Source organism: Hipposideros armiger, unplaced genomic scaffold (assembly GCF_001890085.2).
Source record: "Hipposideros armiger isolate ML-2016 unplaced genomic scaffold, ASM189008v1 scaffold_548, whole genome shotgun sequence".
NCBI classification, from domain to species: domain Eukaryota; kingdom Metazoa; phylum Chordata; class Mammalia; order Chiroptera; family Hipposideridae; genus Hipposideros; species Hipposideros armiger.
The window spans coordinates 490958-506056 of NW_017731898.1; the positions used below are offsets into that span (position 1 = coordinate 490958).

The 15099-nt window shown below is 48.4% G+C and overlaps 2 protein-coding genes across 5 annotated transcripts; one reads left to right on the forward strand and one right to left on the reverse strand.

Moving 5' to 3' along the window:
- Nucleotides 1-25: 25 nt before the first annotated feature.
- Nucleotides 26-8629, reverse strand: PMEL (premelanosome protein). Of its 3 annotated transcripts, XM_019669076.1 has the most exons (13): nucleotides 8540-8629; nucleotides 8096-8225; nucleotides 5973-6083; nucleotides 5671-5817; nucleotides 4851-4985; nucleotides 4307-4468; nucleotides 3744-4063; nucleotides 3230-3665; nucleotides 2171-2287; nucleotides 1854-1938; nucleotides 1538-1743; nucleotides 1364-1451; nucleotides 26-279 (listed from the first exon to the last, which is right to left on the reverse strand). In XM_019669076.1, the coding sequence occupies exons 2-13, from the start codon at nucleotides 8169-8171 to the stop codon at nucleotides 135-137; spliced, it is 2028 nt and encodes a 675-aa protein (XP_019524621.1). In that variant the 5' UTR covers nucleotides 8172-8225; nucleotides 8540-8629; the 3' UTR covers nucleotides 26-134. The 3 variants fall into 3 exon arrangements, with proteins under 3 accessions (XP_019524621.1, XP_019524618.1, XP_019524620.1); XM_019669073.1 differs by having other exon boundaries at nucleotides 3230-4063; XM_019669075.1 differs by having other exon boundaries at nucleotides 3230-4063; nucleotides 8096-8212; nucleotides 8540-8623.
- Nucleotides 8630-8909: 280 nt separating this feature from the next.
- On the forward strand, nucleotides 8910-14580 carry CDK2 (cyclin dependent kinase 2). Of its 2 annotated transcripts, XM_019669077.1 has the most exons (8): nucleotides 8910-9278; nucleotides 9989-10066; nucleotides 10176-10296; nucleotides 10991-11161; nucleotides 11639-11740; nucleotides 12432-12575; nucleotides 12879-13082; nucleotides 13371-14580. In XM_019669077.1, the coding sequence occupies exons 1-8, from the start codon at nucleotides 9163-9165 to the stop codon at nucleotides 13473-13475; spliced, it is 1041 nt and encodes a 346-aa protein (XP_019524622.1). In that variant the 5' UTR covers nucleotides 8910-9162; the 3' UTR covers nucleotides 13476-14580. The 2 variants fall into 2 exon arrangements, with proteins under 2 accessions (XP_019524622.1, XP_019524623.1); XM_019669078.1 differs by lacking the exon at nucleotides 12432-12575 and having other exon boundaries at nucleotides 13371-13731.
- The last annotated feature ends 519 nt before the right edge of the window (nucleotides 14581-15099 follow it).

A 15099-nucleotide genomic window follows, 5' to 3' on the forward strand; every position in this document is an offset into this window, starting at 1 on the left:
CAAGAAGCAAGAAAAAAAACACCACCAGGTTCTGAGTATTTATTTCAGGTAGTGGGAGCCTCCAAGGGGAGACTGGAGGAAAGAATAGGCATTGCTGTCCACCTTGGATAAATCATGGCATCACATGAGAGTACTCAGACCTGTTGCTGCCCACTAAGGAGGGGGCTGCTCTCACCAACGGAGCAAGAGCGGAAGACTCGGGGCAGACGCAGCCAGTGGGTGCTACCATGTGGCAGCTGGGGAAGGAAGATAGATGAGCCTTGCTTCATAAGTCTGCGCCTAATATTGGGCGAAGAAAAGGGAAACAGGTTAGCAATGGACAAGGGCAGCCTGTCTGCGTCTCCAAAGAGGAGACACCCATATCCCAGGTTTACTTGGCCTTGATCCTATCTCCCGCCCCTTCTCCTCATAGACAGGGTTCATCCTCTCTTGTTTCTGTGCTAACCTCGGTCTATTCCCCTCTCCCTACGAGCTTCCCTGCTTTGAGGACCTGGCACTCCAGGCCTGAGGATCTGTCCTTGCAAGTGGAGAACTCAGTTCACCTAACCTCCTCCACTCTTGATATTGCTAATAACAGTCATCAATTTCATCATTTATTGCATTCTTGCTTCAAAATCAGATGCGTTGTCCACATTGTCTCTAATGCTGACAACAGCCCCATAGGGCAGGTATTAGTTTTCCCACTTTTCAGGGGCTCAGAAAGATGAAACTACCTCCCCCAAGGTCCCACCAGCAAGACTGCAGCCCAGGCCTGTTTAACATCTAAGTCTGGGCTCTTTCTTTTTTTCTTTTTTTTTTTTTTTTTAAAGATTTTTATTGGGTAATTGCGGGGATGGGAACAGTGCTGGGGAATTGGGGGAAGGGGAACAGACAAGTTGCTGTCGTTTTGTTCTTCAATCTAGTTGTGGAGGACGTTGCTTCACTGGCCCAAGTTGTCACCATCATTGCGCTCTTCCCTGGCGAGGCAGATCAGTCGCCGGCTTCTGGACGGCCGCTCACTGCGGCTGCTGGCCGCTCACGCTGGCTGCTGGCTACACACGGTAGCCCATGGCAACCCACTGCCACAGGGACTGCAGCCTACGCCGTCGCCGGCGACTCATGGCAGCTCAGCTCCAGGTTGAGCTGTTGTTCAGCATCTTAGCTGTAGAGGGCAGTGTCACTGGCCCTCACATGTGGGATCCGAACCGGGGCCCTCTGGCATCCCAAGCGAGCTCTTAACCATCGCGCCACTCGGCCGGCCCCTGGGCTCTTTCCTAGACACCATACTTCCTCAAATGGAGTGGTGATTCCTTTTCCCTTTGAGGAAGAGTGAGTGGTGGTAATAAGGAATAAGGGAGTGTGAGCTGGATGGTGGGGTCCTCACCTATATATCAGAGATGCAAGCACCACAGCCATCAATACCAGCAAGATGCCCATGAACAGGGGAGCCTGCCCAAGGCCTGCTTCTTGACCTGTGAGTAGAATCCCAGGCATTGCTTCAGTGTCTGCTCCCTGCCAGATAGCCCCTTCTTTATCTCAGCTCTGTCCAAGTACCTACCAGGCATGACAAGCTGGGTGCTGACAATTGCCAGGCTGTTGGCATCAGCCAAAGACACATTGAGGCAGTAGGTCCCCGAGCCGCCATTCAGTTCCTGGTACAGAACTAGCTGGCAGGCTGGGCTGGGTGCCACAGGCTGGCACAGCCGCTGGGCAGGGGGCTGACACCCTGGCGATGAGATGTCCATACAGGCTTCCTTGGGCAGCCTGGGAGAGGTGTCATCTTATGTCAGGGGTTCTGGGAAGGAACACTAGACACCAGAGAGCAGGGCAACAGTCAACCCAGGAGTTCTCAGGGCTACCAGTAGGATACTCACCCGCCTTGGCAAGACACAGTCAATTCGAATGCATCCCCTTCGCTGGATGGCACAGCCTGCAGGATCTCAGCACTCTCAATACCCTCTGCAAAGTTGCAAGATCTTAAGTCTGGGATTCCTCTATCAGAACTCCCCAAATGTCCAGATAGAAAAGCCCTAGGCTCTTTCCCTAATCTCATTCCTGTGCCTTCAGATGAAAACCCTGAGACTTGGGTATTTTTGTCCAGGTGAGTAACTCCTTCCACAGTATGCTTCCACTGGCAGCCCGAAGCAGCACACACCTCCCTCCATCAGCCCCCACTATAGGCAAGACTCACGGACAATGTCCAAGGTGAGGGAAAAGGAACCATATCGATATAGAACACAATCCAAGGGGACTTGTCGCTTCACCAGCATTAAGGTGGCTGTGTCATCCAGCAGGGGGCTCTGGGAGCCTAGCAGAAGAGGATTGAACAGGCAAAGTCAAGAGACATATGATTCACCTGGAAACAGGTCCAGCAGGCATTTTCCCGGGTAGACCCAAATCAACTGAATCCAGGCTTGGAATCAGACAAGGCCTGGGAAATCTCTTTTTATAAATAAGGAAACTGAGGCCCTGAAGGAGAAATCACTGCTCCAGAGTCACGCGGGGGTAGTGTTGGAGTTTCAAAAAAATCCCAAATGTTTATCACACTCCACACGGTGCCAGGTCCTGGGCTAGACACTTGATATATGTTAACTCATCTAAAGGTCACTATTTCATTCCTCCCTTTTCAGTGTTCCTACCACAATTCAAGGTGGACCTGCTTTGGGATAGGAGTCCAGGGCTAGAAAATGGTGTCAAAATCTGGGAAAGATTTCTATGCAATTATACTTGAACAGAAAATGAGATAGAAACATTATGTAAATGATCACAATCTGTCCCCTGGCATGCCCCTCAGGGAACAGCTCTCCTTGGATAGACAGGCAATAAGCTCTCTCCCCAGGACCTAGGGAAGACCTTGGCTTCCTAAACTCTACATCTATTTCATGTCATTAAGAGGGACTTGAGTGCTTTAAAACCAGTGAGGGCTCTGAAGGGACTCCATTGTTTCTTTTTGTTTGTTTTGTTCCCCCACCACCACCACCATGAGCCATCCTGCCACCTGTTGGCAGCTGAGCGGCAGCTCAGCTCGGGCGCAGTGTCACTGGCCTATGTGGGAATCGAACCAACGGCCCTGTTGCTCAGAGCTCGTGCTCTTAAGCTAACTCTTAACCAACTGAGCCACTCAGCCTGCCCCAAGGGACTCTATTGTTAAGCAAAGGATTGGGTAACATCTGGGTCCTGGGTATGTCTTTCAGCTCTTTAGTAACAAATGCCCCACCTCAATAAACCTCATTCACACTGACCCTCTTACCTGTAATACCTTCTGTAGTAGGCATGAATGGGCTGGAATCTGGACCCTCAGGCTCAGGTGTGGATACCTCTCCCGCTGTGGTCTCCACCAGCTCTGTAGTTGTTACCTGTGCAACTGTGGTTTCAGAGGGCTCTGCAGTTGACACTTCAGGTGTACCTATGACCTCTGTAGCTGGCATCTCTGCAAGTGTGATACCTATGACCTCTGAGGTTGGCACCTGCTCAGGTGTAATATCTATGCCCTCTGCAGTTGACACTTGCACAGGTGTAGTGTCTATGACCTCTGTAGCTGGCATCTCTGCAAGTGTGGTACCTATGACCTCTGAGGTTGGCACCTGCTCAGGTGTAATACCTATGACCTCTGTGGTTGGCACCTGAACAGCTGTGGCTCCAGAGGGCTCTGCAGTTGGCACTTGACCAGGTGTAGTACCTATGACCTCTGTGGTTGGCACCTGAACAGCTGTGGCTCCAGAGGGCTCTGCAGTTGGCACTTGACCAGGTGTAGTACCTATGACCTCTGTCGGCGCTAGCCCATCTGTGGTGCCTGGAATTGGGGAGGAGCCACAGGAGAGGAGAGGAATGGCAGCCTGAAGTACCACCCGGGCAGTGACCGGGCCAGACTCTAGGTAAGTGTGAGTGACCACAAGTGCCCGAGAGATCAGGGTCCCAGTGCTGTCTCCAAAGTCCCAGGTATAGGAGAGGTCAGCCCCAGACAAATATCCACTGGGGTCATGGAGCTGGAGGGCAAAGAGCAGAGGTTGATTTCTCAGGAAGCGCTTGTTCCCTCCATCCAAGGCCTGCATCTGGGACACGCTCACAGAGAAGGGCACCTGGTCTAGGATTGGAACCAGAAAAAGTGAGAACCACGCCTGGGCCACAGCTTCTCCTTTCACAGCCACACCCTCCAGCCCCAAGCTGACTATCCCTTCACTGGCTCCAAGCCCCACATTCCTCTGCCCAGGTCTTCCTGGCTCTGCCCCTCTAAGATTATACACAATTTCTCCTTTCCCCTTCAAGTCCAGCCAAGCCTCCCCACCTTCTGCCCTAGGACTGGCCTTGCCCCTTCCTAAATCCTTACCAGTAATGATGAAGGCAGAGCTGGCCTGAGCGAGGGGCACATAGCTCTGGGCTCCTCGGCGGTGGTAGACAGTCACTTCCATGGTGTGTGTGCCCAGCAATGCTGTGCCTGTCTCAATGCTCAGCCCTGACACCGGGCCTCCCAGAATTTGCCAGTATTGGCCTGAAGGTTTTGGAAAGAAAAGTAGAGAGGGGTGGGGGTTACTGGTTAGAAGACTGAGGGGCAGGATTAGAGACAGGGCACCAGAGAAGGAAGGCCAAGAGGCGTATCGAGGATGATTATTTTAGAGGGTGTTATGGAAGGTTGTGATATAGGGGGCAGGAAAGGGGTCCTAATGAATGGTTCCATCGGATGTGACTACAATTGGGAAAGGGCTCCCAGAGAGAACTATAATAGAGAGAGTTGGAGGGGGCTAGGTGCTATGGAAGAGGAAGGAGCCACGGGGAAAATGATTAGGGAAAATAACAGAGCTTAAAGGATGGGACCAAAAGGAAAGGGGATTAGGTAGGAAGAGGTGAATCCAAATAAGCAAGGAGTCCCTCACCCCAGGTCTTCCAGACATAAACAAATCTTCTCCTCCGAGACCAAGGGTCAGATGGGCAGGGCCCCCCATCAGGGAAGATGCAGGCATCATCAGGTTCCTGGGGATACACTGGCTGGCCTATCCACACCTGGCTCCCTGAAAGGTAGATACAGAGTCACCTTCAAACACTGGCATTCCTTTCTGTACACCAATACCCCCAACGTGGCTCCCAGAGAAGGACTCTGGGAATACCCCCTAACTATAAAGTACATTCCCCTTTGTGCAATACATTTTGGATGGTAGTGGGAAGAATGGAAACTACAATTAAAGAGTCATATGTATGTACTTACATAGGAAAGAGATTGGAAGACCATATATCAAAATGTTTAGAGTGATTTGCTCTAGCTAGTGGAATAAAAATAAAAATAACCAGCTAGCATTTACTGAGCCTTTACTATAGGCTAGGGCAGGCATCTTTATGTATTACCACATTTTGATCTTTACAACAACCTTTCAAAGTAGGTATCATCCCCATTCTTTGGATAAAGGAATGGAAGCACAAAACAAGTAACTTGCCCAGGGTCACATACTAGTAATAAGTTTACATTCAAGTCCATTCAACTTCTGTTCTGGTCCACTGGGTCTTCTGTCCCCCATTTTGGGGACTATAATTTTTTCCCTTTTTATTTGTGTTTTCTAATTTTTCTAAAATGAATATGCATTACATATATAATTTGTTTAAAAAAAAAAGTAGAGGGTAAGGGGGCATTCCCTGAGGTCATTGGGAATACCAGGTAATCTGAGCCCTAGGAATGAGGGCCTGGAGTAGAGAGGTACTCACCATTGATGATAGTGTCATTGGCCCAGATGACCTGCCCATCTGGCAGCACCTTTTGGCTTTCAGGGAAGTGCAGGGTAATAGAAAAGGAAGCATTTGCCCCGACCAGCGTAGGCCCATCATTGTTGACCTTCAGGGCCACCGGGCCACCTGGGAAGGGCAGCTGCATCAGCTGGGACTCCATGGCTTCCCCTCCCCATATACCTTTCTCCTTCCTCTTTTCCCAAGCTAAGTTCAACCCAGCTCTTGCTCCTCTTCCCACGTCATTCCCACCATGCCCTCCCCAGAAATTGCCAAGTTCCCACCTCTCCAGCAGTCAGGTCCCTGTTTTTCTGTCCACTCTGGATACAGCTCCCTATTCCAGGCTTTAGTTCTGAGCTGCCTCGATACACCAAGCCAGTCCCAGTCTGTGGGTCCTAAAAGGAAGGTACCATGAGGGCACTAGGATCCTCACTCAGTCCCTTCTCAGGGAATAACACTATCCCATGTCACTCCACTCATTCTCACATTCAAAGTACACTTTAATGTACTGAATACCCACCATGTTCTAGGCACTGTGCTAGGTTCAAAGGGTTTAAGAAGCGAATAAGACATGGCCCTGAAGGGATTCAAGGTAAAGTATAGGAAATAGACATAAATTACTATACATAAATTACTATAATTCAAGGCGCTGTTTAATCTGAGCCATAGCCAGACATACATGAAGTGCAACAAAATGACAGACTAAACAGATTAGTTCCATTCTACTGGATTGGGAAAGACTTCAATGAGGAGTTGGCCTGTGGGATTAAGCACTCCAGGCAGAAGGCCCAGCATGAGCAGCATGCATGGAGACAGGGAAACGCATGGCATGATAGGGAACTACTAGCGATGTGGTTGATGCACAATGTGCGAGATGAGGCCAAGAAGATAGTTTGGGGGCTTGGAGTGCCAAGCGAAGGAGTTTGGCCTTTATCCTGTAGGCAAGGCCACCTCAGAATTTTTTGTTCGTTGTTGTTTTTTTGTTTTTTTTTTTAAAGATATAATACATATACATAAAATTCCCTTCAGGATCTTTTTTAAAGTGATCAGATTTGTGTTTTAGAAGGATCACTATGGCAAGCAGTGAGGGAGATTGATCAGAGGCAGGCAGAGGTTGGGGTTGGGGACACAGTAGACAAAATTATGGCAACTGACTGACTGAGTGATCTGAGAAAAAGGGATATGGTGGATCTCCATATGCCTTACCCAAATCCAACAACTATCAACATTTTGCCACATTTGTTTTATCTATCCTTTGTTACTGCTTATTTTTTGACTAAAGTATTTAAAAGCAAATCCCAGACATCTTGTTATTTTAATGCTATAAACTCAGTTTGAATTTGTAAAAAAAAAAATTTTATTGAATAAGCATTGTCACTGCACACTACACAAAATTATCAAAACCAGTCCACATAAAATTTCATGAATATCTAAAATTGGCTTCTTATGATTTTAAAAATCAGGATCCAAAAAGTAAGCACAATTTTTTAAGAACCTTAGGTGGACAAGTATAACTAGAATATTTCCAGAATACATTAAGGAACACAGTAAAAGAAAGAGTTGAAACAGCAGCATGAATAAGAGAGTCAGACCAGGGAGAACAGTCTCAAAGTCTGTGAGATCAGGTGATCTAGAACAAGACAGAGGGAATTGGGATATGATGTATGTATTTCAGCACAGCAGAAACTATCCTCGTTCCGTTTCTAATTTGTACTGGAAGCTTAATTTGTTTCTGCTGGGGGAGGATCTGGAATCATCTCATTGAGCACCTCACCACTAGAGCAAGAGAATCATAAGATGCCCCATTCTTTCTCCACTCCCAACCCTCCCTCCTCAGAGTAGCACGGGACATTCCAGACCCTCTCACCACCCCACACCCCCACTCCTTTGCTCCTGTCACGAGGCCCCAATCCCCCAGAGCCCTTTCATGTGATGCTCAGCTGAGACCCCTCTGCCTGTCTCTTCCAGCCCCAGGACAAAAGCCTGGGCTGTGTTCACCCATCCCCATCCCAAAGAGGGGAGGTGGTGCCCCCTCACCCTTCTTATCCAATACCACGTTCTTTTACTCCTCATTGTAAATATCCTATCCTAATAACTGGGACACTGCCTAAAAGAGTCTCCCAACTCATTTTACCCTCTTGGAGCCCCTGCTCCAGCTCACTGCCCAGGGGGTCTCAGAACTCGGGCCATGAAAACCCATTATCTTCTTGCCCTTTCAAGCAGATGGGAGTATTTTCAAGATCAGTCCCAAAACTCCATGTGGGGAGGGAGGGAGTTCAGGCGCCCATGTCCTCACTAAATCAAATGCGTGGGAGAAGCCTGAAGTGTTGCCAGTAAGAAGGGAAAAGGAGAGAAGATGTGCAACCTCAAATTCACACTTATTCATATCCACACACCCCACACTCACCTTCTGTGACCCCCACAGCCATGAGAGCGCCCATCACAGCCACATGGAGAAGGCATTTTCTCTGCATCAGATCCATCCTGTCTTCCTTCCAGCAACCAAAGGTGCAGGGGGGGGTGCCTAGGACAAGCCCCTATATAAGAAAGGGGTGCTCATTTGCATAGCCCTTCCTCCTCTCCCCCCAGGGGATGCCTGGGCGGGGCAGGAGGACCAGAGAAAGGCAGAACTGACAGGGGATCCTGATCCCTGGACATCCCGCTATTCAATGACAGTTTCTGGTTTCACTAGGTCATTCTCATCTTGACTGAAAAAGAATTGACTGAAAGGCAGCTACGTAACACGTACCAATTTATCATGGGACAGTGAATCAATCTGTTGTTTGAGTCAAACTAGGAACTCTTAAAAAGATAGAAACAGAGACCCTGCATCCAGAAACAAAGACAGTACCAGAACAGGCTGAGAGGCGAAGGCAACGGCTCCTGCGAGGCCCAGGAAACCCTTACAATGAAATTCCCAGCTTCCTGCTTTTCAAAGGAGCACCCCTGGGCCAGGTGGAATTTAATCTCAGGTCGATAGACATTTTCCCTAAGGGCTGTGAAAACGGCGAGATCAGGAAACCCCTACAAATTCAGGACACAGGTAGGAAACTCGAGCCTAAGTCAGGTACTTGGAAAGAGGTGTTTAGCCTCCCCAAAGAGGGAGAAACTTGTCTTAGTGCCCCTCAGAACCGAACTTGCGCGGGGCGGAGTCATTTGCGGCGTGGGGCGCTGGGTTAGCCCCGTCCTCTCTGACGTTGACCAATAGGAAGGGCTAGGGGCGGAGCCAGTGAAACGCGGGAAGGAGAGGCGGGGCTTCTGGTGGTGGTAGGGAACTGGCGGGGAGGCGGCAACATTGTTTCAAGTTGGACAAATTGACAAGAGCGAGAGCTGCACTGCGTTCCATCCGGACCTGGGACAGTGGTGCTGGGCCCCTGTTTCCCCCTCCTCCGCTCCCGAGAGCAGGGGCGAGCTTTCAGCAGGGTTCCCGGGTCCCCGCTCCAGGGCCGGGCTGACCCGACTCATTAGCGTTTCATGGAGAACTTCCAAAAAGTGGAAAAGATCGGAGAGGGCACGTACGGAGTTGTGTACAAAGCCAAAAACAAGCTGACCGGAGAAGTGGTGGCGCTTAAAAAAATCCGCCTGGACACGTGAGTGGCTTCTATACCCGGACTCCTACTTCGGGAGCTCCCTGAGTGACCCCCACCCCCACCCCAACAGGCGGGTAGACGTCCAGGGACCGGAAGGTAGCAGGGAGGGACTTTTGAAGTGGAGAGGTGGGTTGAAGGAGTGTAGAGGGGTTCTCTCTGGAGATTATAGGGTACTGTTGAATCCTTGGGAAACTTGCTCCCCAAAGCCGGGTGATGCCCCCAAATGTACAGCCAGGAAGAGGAAGGAGGCCACTGAGATAGGGTCCAGGACCCCCCGTGGAGTTGGGTTTTGTGGGAACCGGTGAAGAGTACCCTTCTGAAGAAAGAGCCTCCTTAATGTCCCAGCCCCACCCTCATCTTAGAATTCTCTCCCTCTTTCTAAAGAATGGCAGTTGAACCTCACCGGCCCCTCTAGGAGGGCTGGGTGCTGCTACTCCCGTATTTTTTCTCCTCTGTTACCTTCTCCCTTCCCCTTCACCAGGAGGCTTTACTTACCTACTCTTGAGAAAAAAAGAAATAATGACCTTAATATGTCCCAAAGCCACTTACTGTCCACGCATGGATGAGCTTCTACAGCACCCTTTTTTTTCCTCTCACTTTCTTAGGGGATGCTGGGGTGGTGTCTCCTTGGGGGCAAAAGAATGACTGGGCTGGGGGAAAAGGAATATTTGTAACCACATTCCCATCTCTGCTTTCCCAACCTCTCCAAGTGAGACAGAGGGTGTACCCAGTACTGCCATACGAGAGATCTCTCTGCTTAAGGAGCTTAACCACCCTAATATTGTCAAGTAAGTATATATACCTGGGAGGTGCCTGACTGTAAAGGAGGATGCCTTCTGTCTGTGTAGTCTGGGCATTTCTTTCCCTCACTTCCATTCCTGGACCTCCCTTCCTTAGACTGCTGGATGTTATCCACACAGAAAACAAACTCTACCTGGTTTTTGAATTTCTGCACCAGGATCTCAAGAAATTCATGGATGCCTCTACTCTTACTGGCATTCCTCTTCCCCTCATCAAGGTAATCCTTCTAATCAACTTCCCAACACAAGCATGTCTTGGGGGTGGGGTACTGAAGGCAATTCAGACTGAGTGATGATTTGTGATCTTGGTTTCCTTCCTAGCCCTCAACCCTCTACACACACACACACACACACACACACACACACACACACACACACACCTTTCTTTTGTGGCTCTTTCACTGCGCATTATGCTTATTAACCCTAGGGCTGGGCAGCAGAGTTAAAGAAGTTGAAACTCTAGTGAGTCAACTAAGCAGCTCAGGTAGAAGGTCAGATGAAACTCAGATAAATGGGACTTGAGGGCACTTGGTACATTCCTCCAAAAAAAGCCCTTCCACCTGTTTGGTGGGAGAAATAGCCAGTGGGTCTCTATTATCTGTTTTAGGGCTGGGTTCTTTACTCCCTGAGTACTTTCAATCTATCAACAAATGTGTATTCAACACACATTTATTGAACACCTTCAATGTACACACATTTATTGAACACCTTCAATGTACTTAGAGATGCAAAACTAAGTAAGACCTAGTCCTTATCCTCACTGGGCTGACAGTCCAGTGAGAGAAATAGCTTGTAAACATGTAATTATAATCTAACGTAGTAAAGGCTTTAGCAGAACTTTGGAGGCACAGAGCAGACCCTAATCTGCTCAGTGTGATAAAGAAACACAGTCCTCTCTCTCTCCATTGTCAGAGCTATCTGTTCCAGCTGCTCCAGGGCCTAGCTTTCTGCCATTCTCATCGTGTCCTGCACCGAGACCTCAAACCTCAGAATCTGCTTATCAACGCAGAGGGGGCCATCAAGCTAGCAGATTTTGGACTAGCCAGAGCCTTTGGAGTCCCTGTTCGTACTTACACCCATGAGGTCAGTCCCTCTCTGCATTTCTTCTCTGCTCCCCCTGGGAGGTGTCAACAAGGACATTCACAAAATTACTAAAAATATTTGGACAGCAGTTTCTCTCTCACTAGATGGAAAGTATTTCTGACACCTCAAGAGGTCTTAGCGTATACACAGAGTTCATACTGTGAGGCTAACTGGGTTTTGCTAAAACCCAAGCCAGGAGAGCTGGATGCCACGTTATTAAAATTATGACCGCTTGTCTCAAGTTTTCCAGGAAAGTCACAAACTGGGGGGGGGTTCAGAAAAGATGGTCGCCAGAACAATGGGCTACGCTCATTCTGGCGTAACAAGTTGTATGTAGTGATGTGACTTAGGGGAAATCAGGGAAGGGGAGGATAGAGGGAAAGCAGCTGCTTGTTAAGAGGCTAAGAGTTAGCAAAGTCGATGTGGGACTCTCCATGCTCCATACACCACCCCTCCCCTTCCTACTTTTGTCCCCAGGTGGTGACCCTGTGGTACCGAGCACCTGAAATCCTTCTGGGCTGCAAATACTACTCTACAGCTGTGGACATCTGGAGTCTGGGCTGCATCTTTGCTGAGATGGTACGGGAGGCATGCCTGAGTTCCACCCAGACCACTCCTCCCCACATTCAAGAACAACAGACCTGTTTCTCAGCCCCAACCCATGGCCCTTCTATTATCACGGGGTTCTTTCTCTAGAGTAGCACCAAGGTGGGTGATGGGGAAAGGACAGGACTGTTGTCCCTGGTGTCAATCACAATATTAGTATATCCTCAAGCAGCCTTAGCATTCAGTATACATCTCTTATCCCTGAATTGAGCTAAATCATATCTGCAGCTGCTTTAGCTTCAGTCTGCATGTATTTTGGAGAATTAATGCCATTTAATGCTTCTTTCATTTGACCCGGAGACCTTATTGTAGGGTGCCAGGAATGTGATGAAGCCACCTGTGTTCACCTTATCCACACCTTTTATTTAAATTACAGACTTAAGATCATGTCCCCCCTCACTCAATGTCTGGCTTTTCAGACTGAAGGATCCCTGAGACCCAGTGTTATATGGGATTTCTCATCCCCTTTAATACAACGGTGGAGTGGGCCAAGTTTTCAAATCAAATCAGCAATATGTTTTATGGTCCTTTATCTGGGTTGTAACTGGGGCTTGGAGACCATTAGCCTATCTATCTATATATATAAAATGACATTTATCCCCCAGTGCATTACCTTATAATTGCCCATATTCCTCTCTCAATTCATCCAAAAATATTTGTTAAGCACCTAGTGTGTACCCAGCACCATGCTAAGTGCTGTGGGGAACATAGAAGAAATGGAAGACACAGTCTCTGCCCGCTGTGCTCCTATCTAGAAGTGGCTGCATCACAAGGAGGGGGGATGACCGCAGTGTCTACCCCATACCCCGTGAGTGGCTTGGGATCCCTTTGCTACATGTCAGTGGCACCCCAGACATTCACCCTCTCCCAGCCCCACCCAGCCTTGGGGATCTGCAAAGCCATGGTTGGGGGAAGGAAGGAGGGGGCGAGGAGACAGATGAAGGAACTTCATTGTCTCAGGCTCTGTGTAACTGACCCCATGAAAGGCCCTGGGGAGGGAGTCATGGGGCCCTGCTGACCTACCACTGCCTGTGGGAACCTCCATTGTATAGGGGGCAGTTATGACTGACGTCAATGTGGGATTTGGCCTTTTCTCTTTCTTCATTTTCAGGTGACCCGCAGGGCCCTATTCCCTGGAGATTCTGAGATCGACCAACTCTTCCGGATCTTTCGGACTCTGGGGACCCCAGATGAGGTGGTTTGGCCAGGAGTTACTTCTATGCCTGATTATAAGCCGAGTTTCCCCAAGTGGGCCCGGCAAGATTTTAGCAAAGTTGTGCCTCCTCTGGATGAAGATGGACGGAGCTTGTTATCGGTGAGAGTGGGGGGGTGGGGCCCCATTTCCTCTCATTCACTACCTGAGGGCAGAGTTTCTCCTAAATGAAGGAAGGATGAGACCCTGGACTCTCGGTCTCAGTGTTTCCCTAGCCCCTGCTTGTGCCTTCCCGTGGGCACACCAACTGAACAGTCAGATCCAGGGAGGAGGGAAATGGGAACTCTGCCTTGGGTAAAATGAATTCTGATTTCCCAATTTCTTGGAATACTTGCTGCCCATTTAGTCTACTATCACATCACTGAAGTCAGTATACATCTTTCTCTCCAGCAAATGCTGCACTACGACCCCAACAAGCGGATTTCAGCAAAGGCGGCTCTGACCCACCCTTTCTTCCAGGATGTGACCAAGCCAGTACCCCACCTTCGACTCTGATGTCCTTTCCTAAGCCCTCAGTCTCACACTGTCCTCCAGTGGGGGCCTGACCTGGCTTGGCTCTGGGCTATGTGCCCTCTGTCTTGTCTGGCTGCCTTAACATTCACCTTCTCCTCTTAACCAGCCAACTCTAGGAATATAGGGGGATACCGGGGGGAAATGGGTAAAATGAAAGGAAGCTTCAGTATTAGATGCACTTAAGTCAGCCTCTACCACCCCTCTTCTTAGTCATTGCTGAGGAGGGCTGGTATTGAAAAAAAAAAAGACTGTTCCCCCTCTACCCCACATAGGAGGATTTGCCATCCCAATCTCTGAAAGCCCTGCAATTATTTCCTGTGTTTGGGATGACAGAGACCCCAAGCCTCCTGTGGCCACTGTGTTTGTGAGACCAACTGATAACAGGGGGGTAAGTTGGAATTTTTGAAAACGAAGCAAAATAAAAACATAGGAAGGGGCCTATTTTAAAGAATTAAGTTTAAAAAATAGATGCAACCAGTTTATACCCTAGCTTTAGTGTTTCATTTCACCTAACAGTCTGGGAGACTCAAGACTCCCAGTCTCTGCAGTCCTGGTGAGGCTGCAGTAGAAATGATTGCCCCCAGTGCCCTTGTCTGACCCTTCTATGGGCAAGGAGTGTCTGGGCGGCTCTGGAACAGGGATTGTGCTTCACCCCGGCCTTATGAGGCAAGTGAAATGTGTTTGAATTTTTCTCTTCCTTTTAAGATTCTTAGTTCTTCAGGTGCCAGGTCCTATCTTCCTCTGAAGGCCATCACATAGGAGTGGAAGTTAGAGTTTAAACATCATTTTGAGAATGCTCACACTTTTTTTAGGGCTGTGACTGAGTGGGAGCATTAGGAAAAAGTATTGCTTTAAAATAAGGATGAACAATTATATTTATATTTCAGGTTATGGTAGTTTCTAAGTGGGAGTGGGTGGATTTGTTGCCATGTGCACCTTGGGGTTTTGTAATGCAAATGTTAAAAAAAAAGAGTATTTTTTTTTCTTTTTATGATTGTCTCTCTTCTCCCACTTCTTGCCTTTGAGTGTTCTTGCTATTAACATTATTTGTAATTTAGTTTGTAATTCATTAAAAAAAAAGTTTCTAGTTTTATAGTTCATCTTTACTCCTTTATTTTTGTGTATTTATTTACTGAAAGAATGGTGTGAGAGAATATGTGGATATATGATAATTGGTTACAGACCCCCACTTTTCCTAATCTTTCTGTGCAGGGCTACCCACCCCATCTTAGTTTGGCTTTTATGATGCAACTGGGATAGGGCAAAGTGAGGAGGACTATTGCCGCATTTTACATCTGGAGAAACTGAAGCCTTTGTGTTTCCTACTTTCCCCTCAAACCTGCTCCTCCTCCTCCTCCTCCTCCTCCCCCGCAACATACACACATACTACATACACATACACTCAACGCGGCAGTTTAGGAATTTCAGTGTTAGGAAGGGCTTGGGAACAGCAGTATGGTTGGAAGTGGTCTCCATGAGTTTGCCTCGATGTTGCATTTCCCAGTAACCTTGTCATTTTTCCTTTTAGTTGTATATCACAAACAGCGAAGTTTTCTAAAGATACTTTATTCACCTTTATAATACGATTCATATCAATTGTGTGCAT

Excerpts from the sequence above, each read along its gene's own strand:
- CDK2 (XM_019669077.1), top strand. The coding sequence starts at position 9,163 with ATGGAGAACTTCCAAAAAGTGGAAAAGATCGGAGAGGGCACGTACGGA. Across the intron at positions 9,279-9,988 it reads AAAAAAATCCGCCTGGACAC|TGAGACAGAGGGTGTACCCA; the intron begins GTGAGTGGCTTC and ends AACCTCTCCAAG. Across the intron at positions 10,067-10,175 it reads AACCACCCTAATATTGTCAA|ACTGCTGGATGTTATCCACA; the intron begins GTAAGTATATAT and ends TCCCTTCCTTAG.
- PMEL (XM_019669073.1), bottom strand. The coding sequence starts at position 8,171 with ATGGATCTGATGCAGAGAAAATGCCTTCTCCATGTGGCTGTGATGGGC. Across the intron at positions 4,469-4,850 it reads TTATGTCTGGAAGACCTGGG|GCCAATACTGGCAAATTCTG; the intron begins GTGAGGGACTCC and ends CAAAACCTTCAG. Across the intron at positions 1,452-1,537 it reads CACCCAGCTTGTCATGCCTG|GTCAAGAAGCAGGCCTTGGG; the intron begins GTAGGTACTTGG and ends TTCTACTCACAG.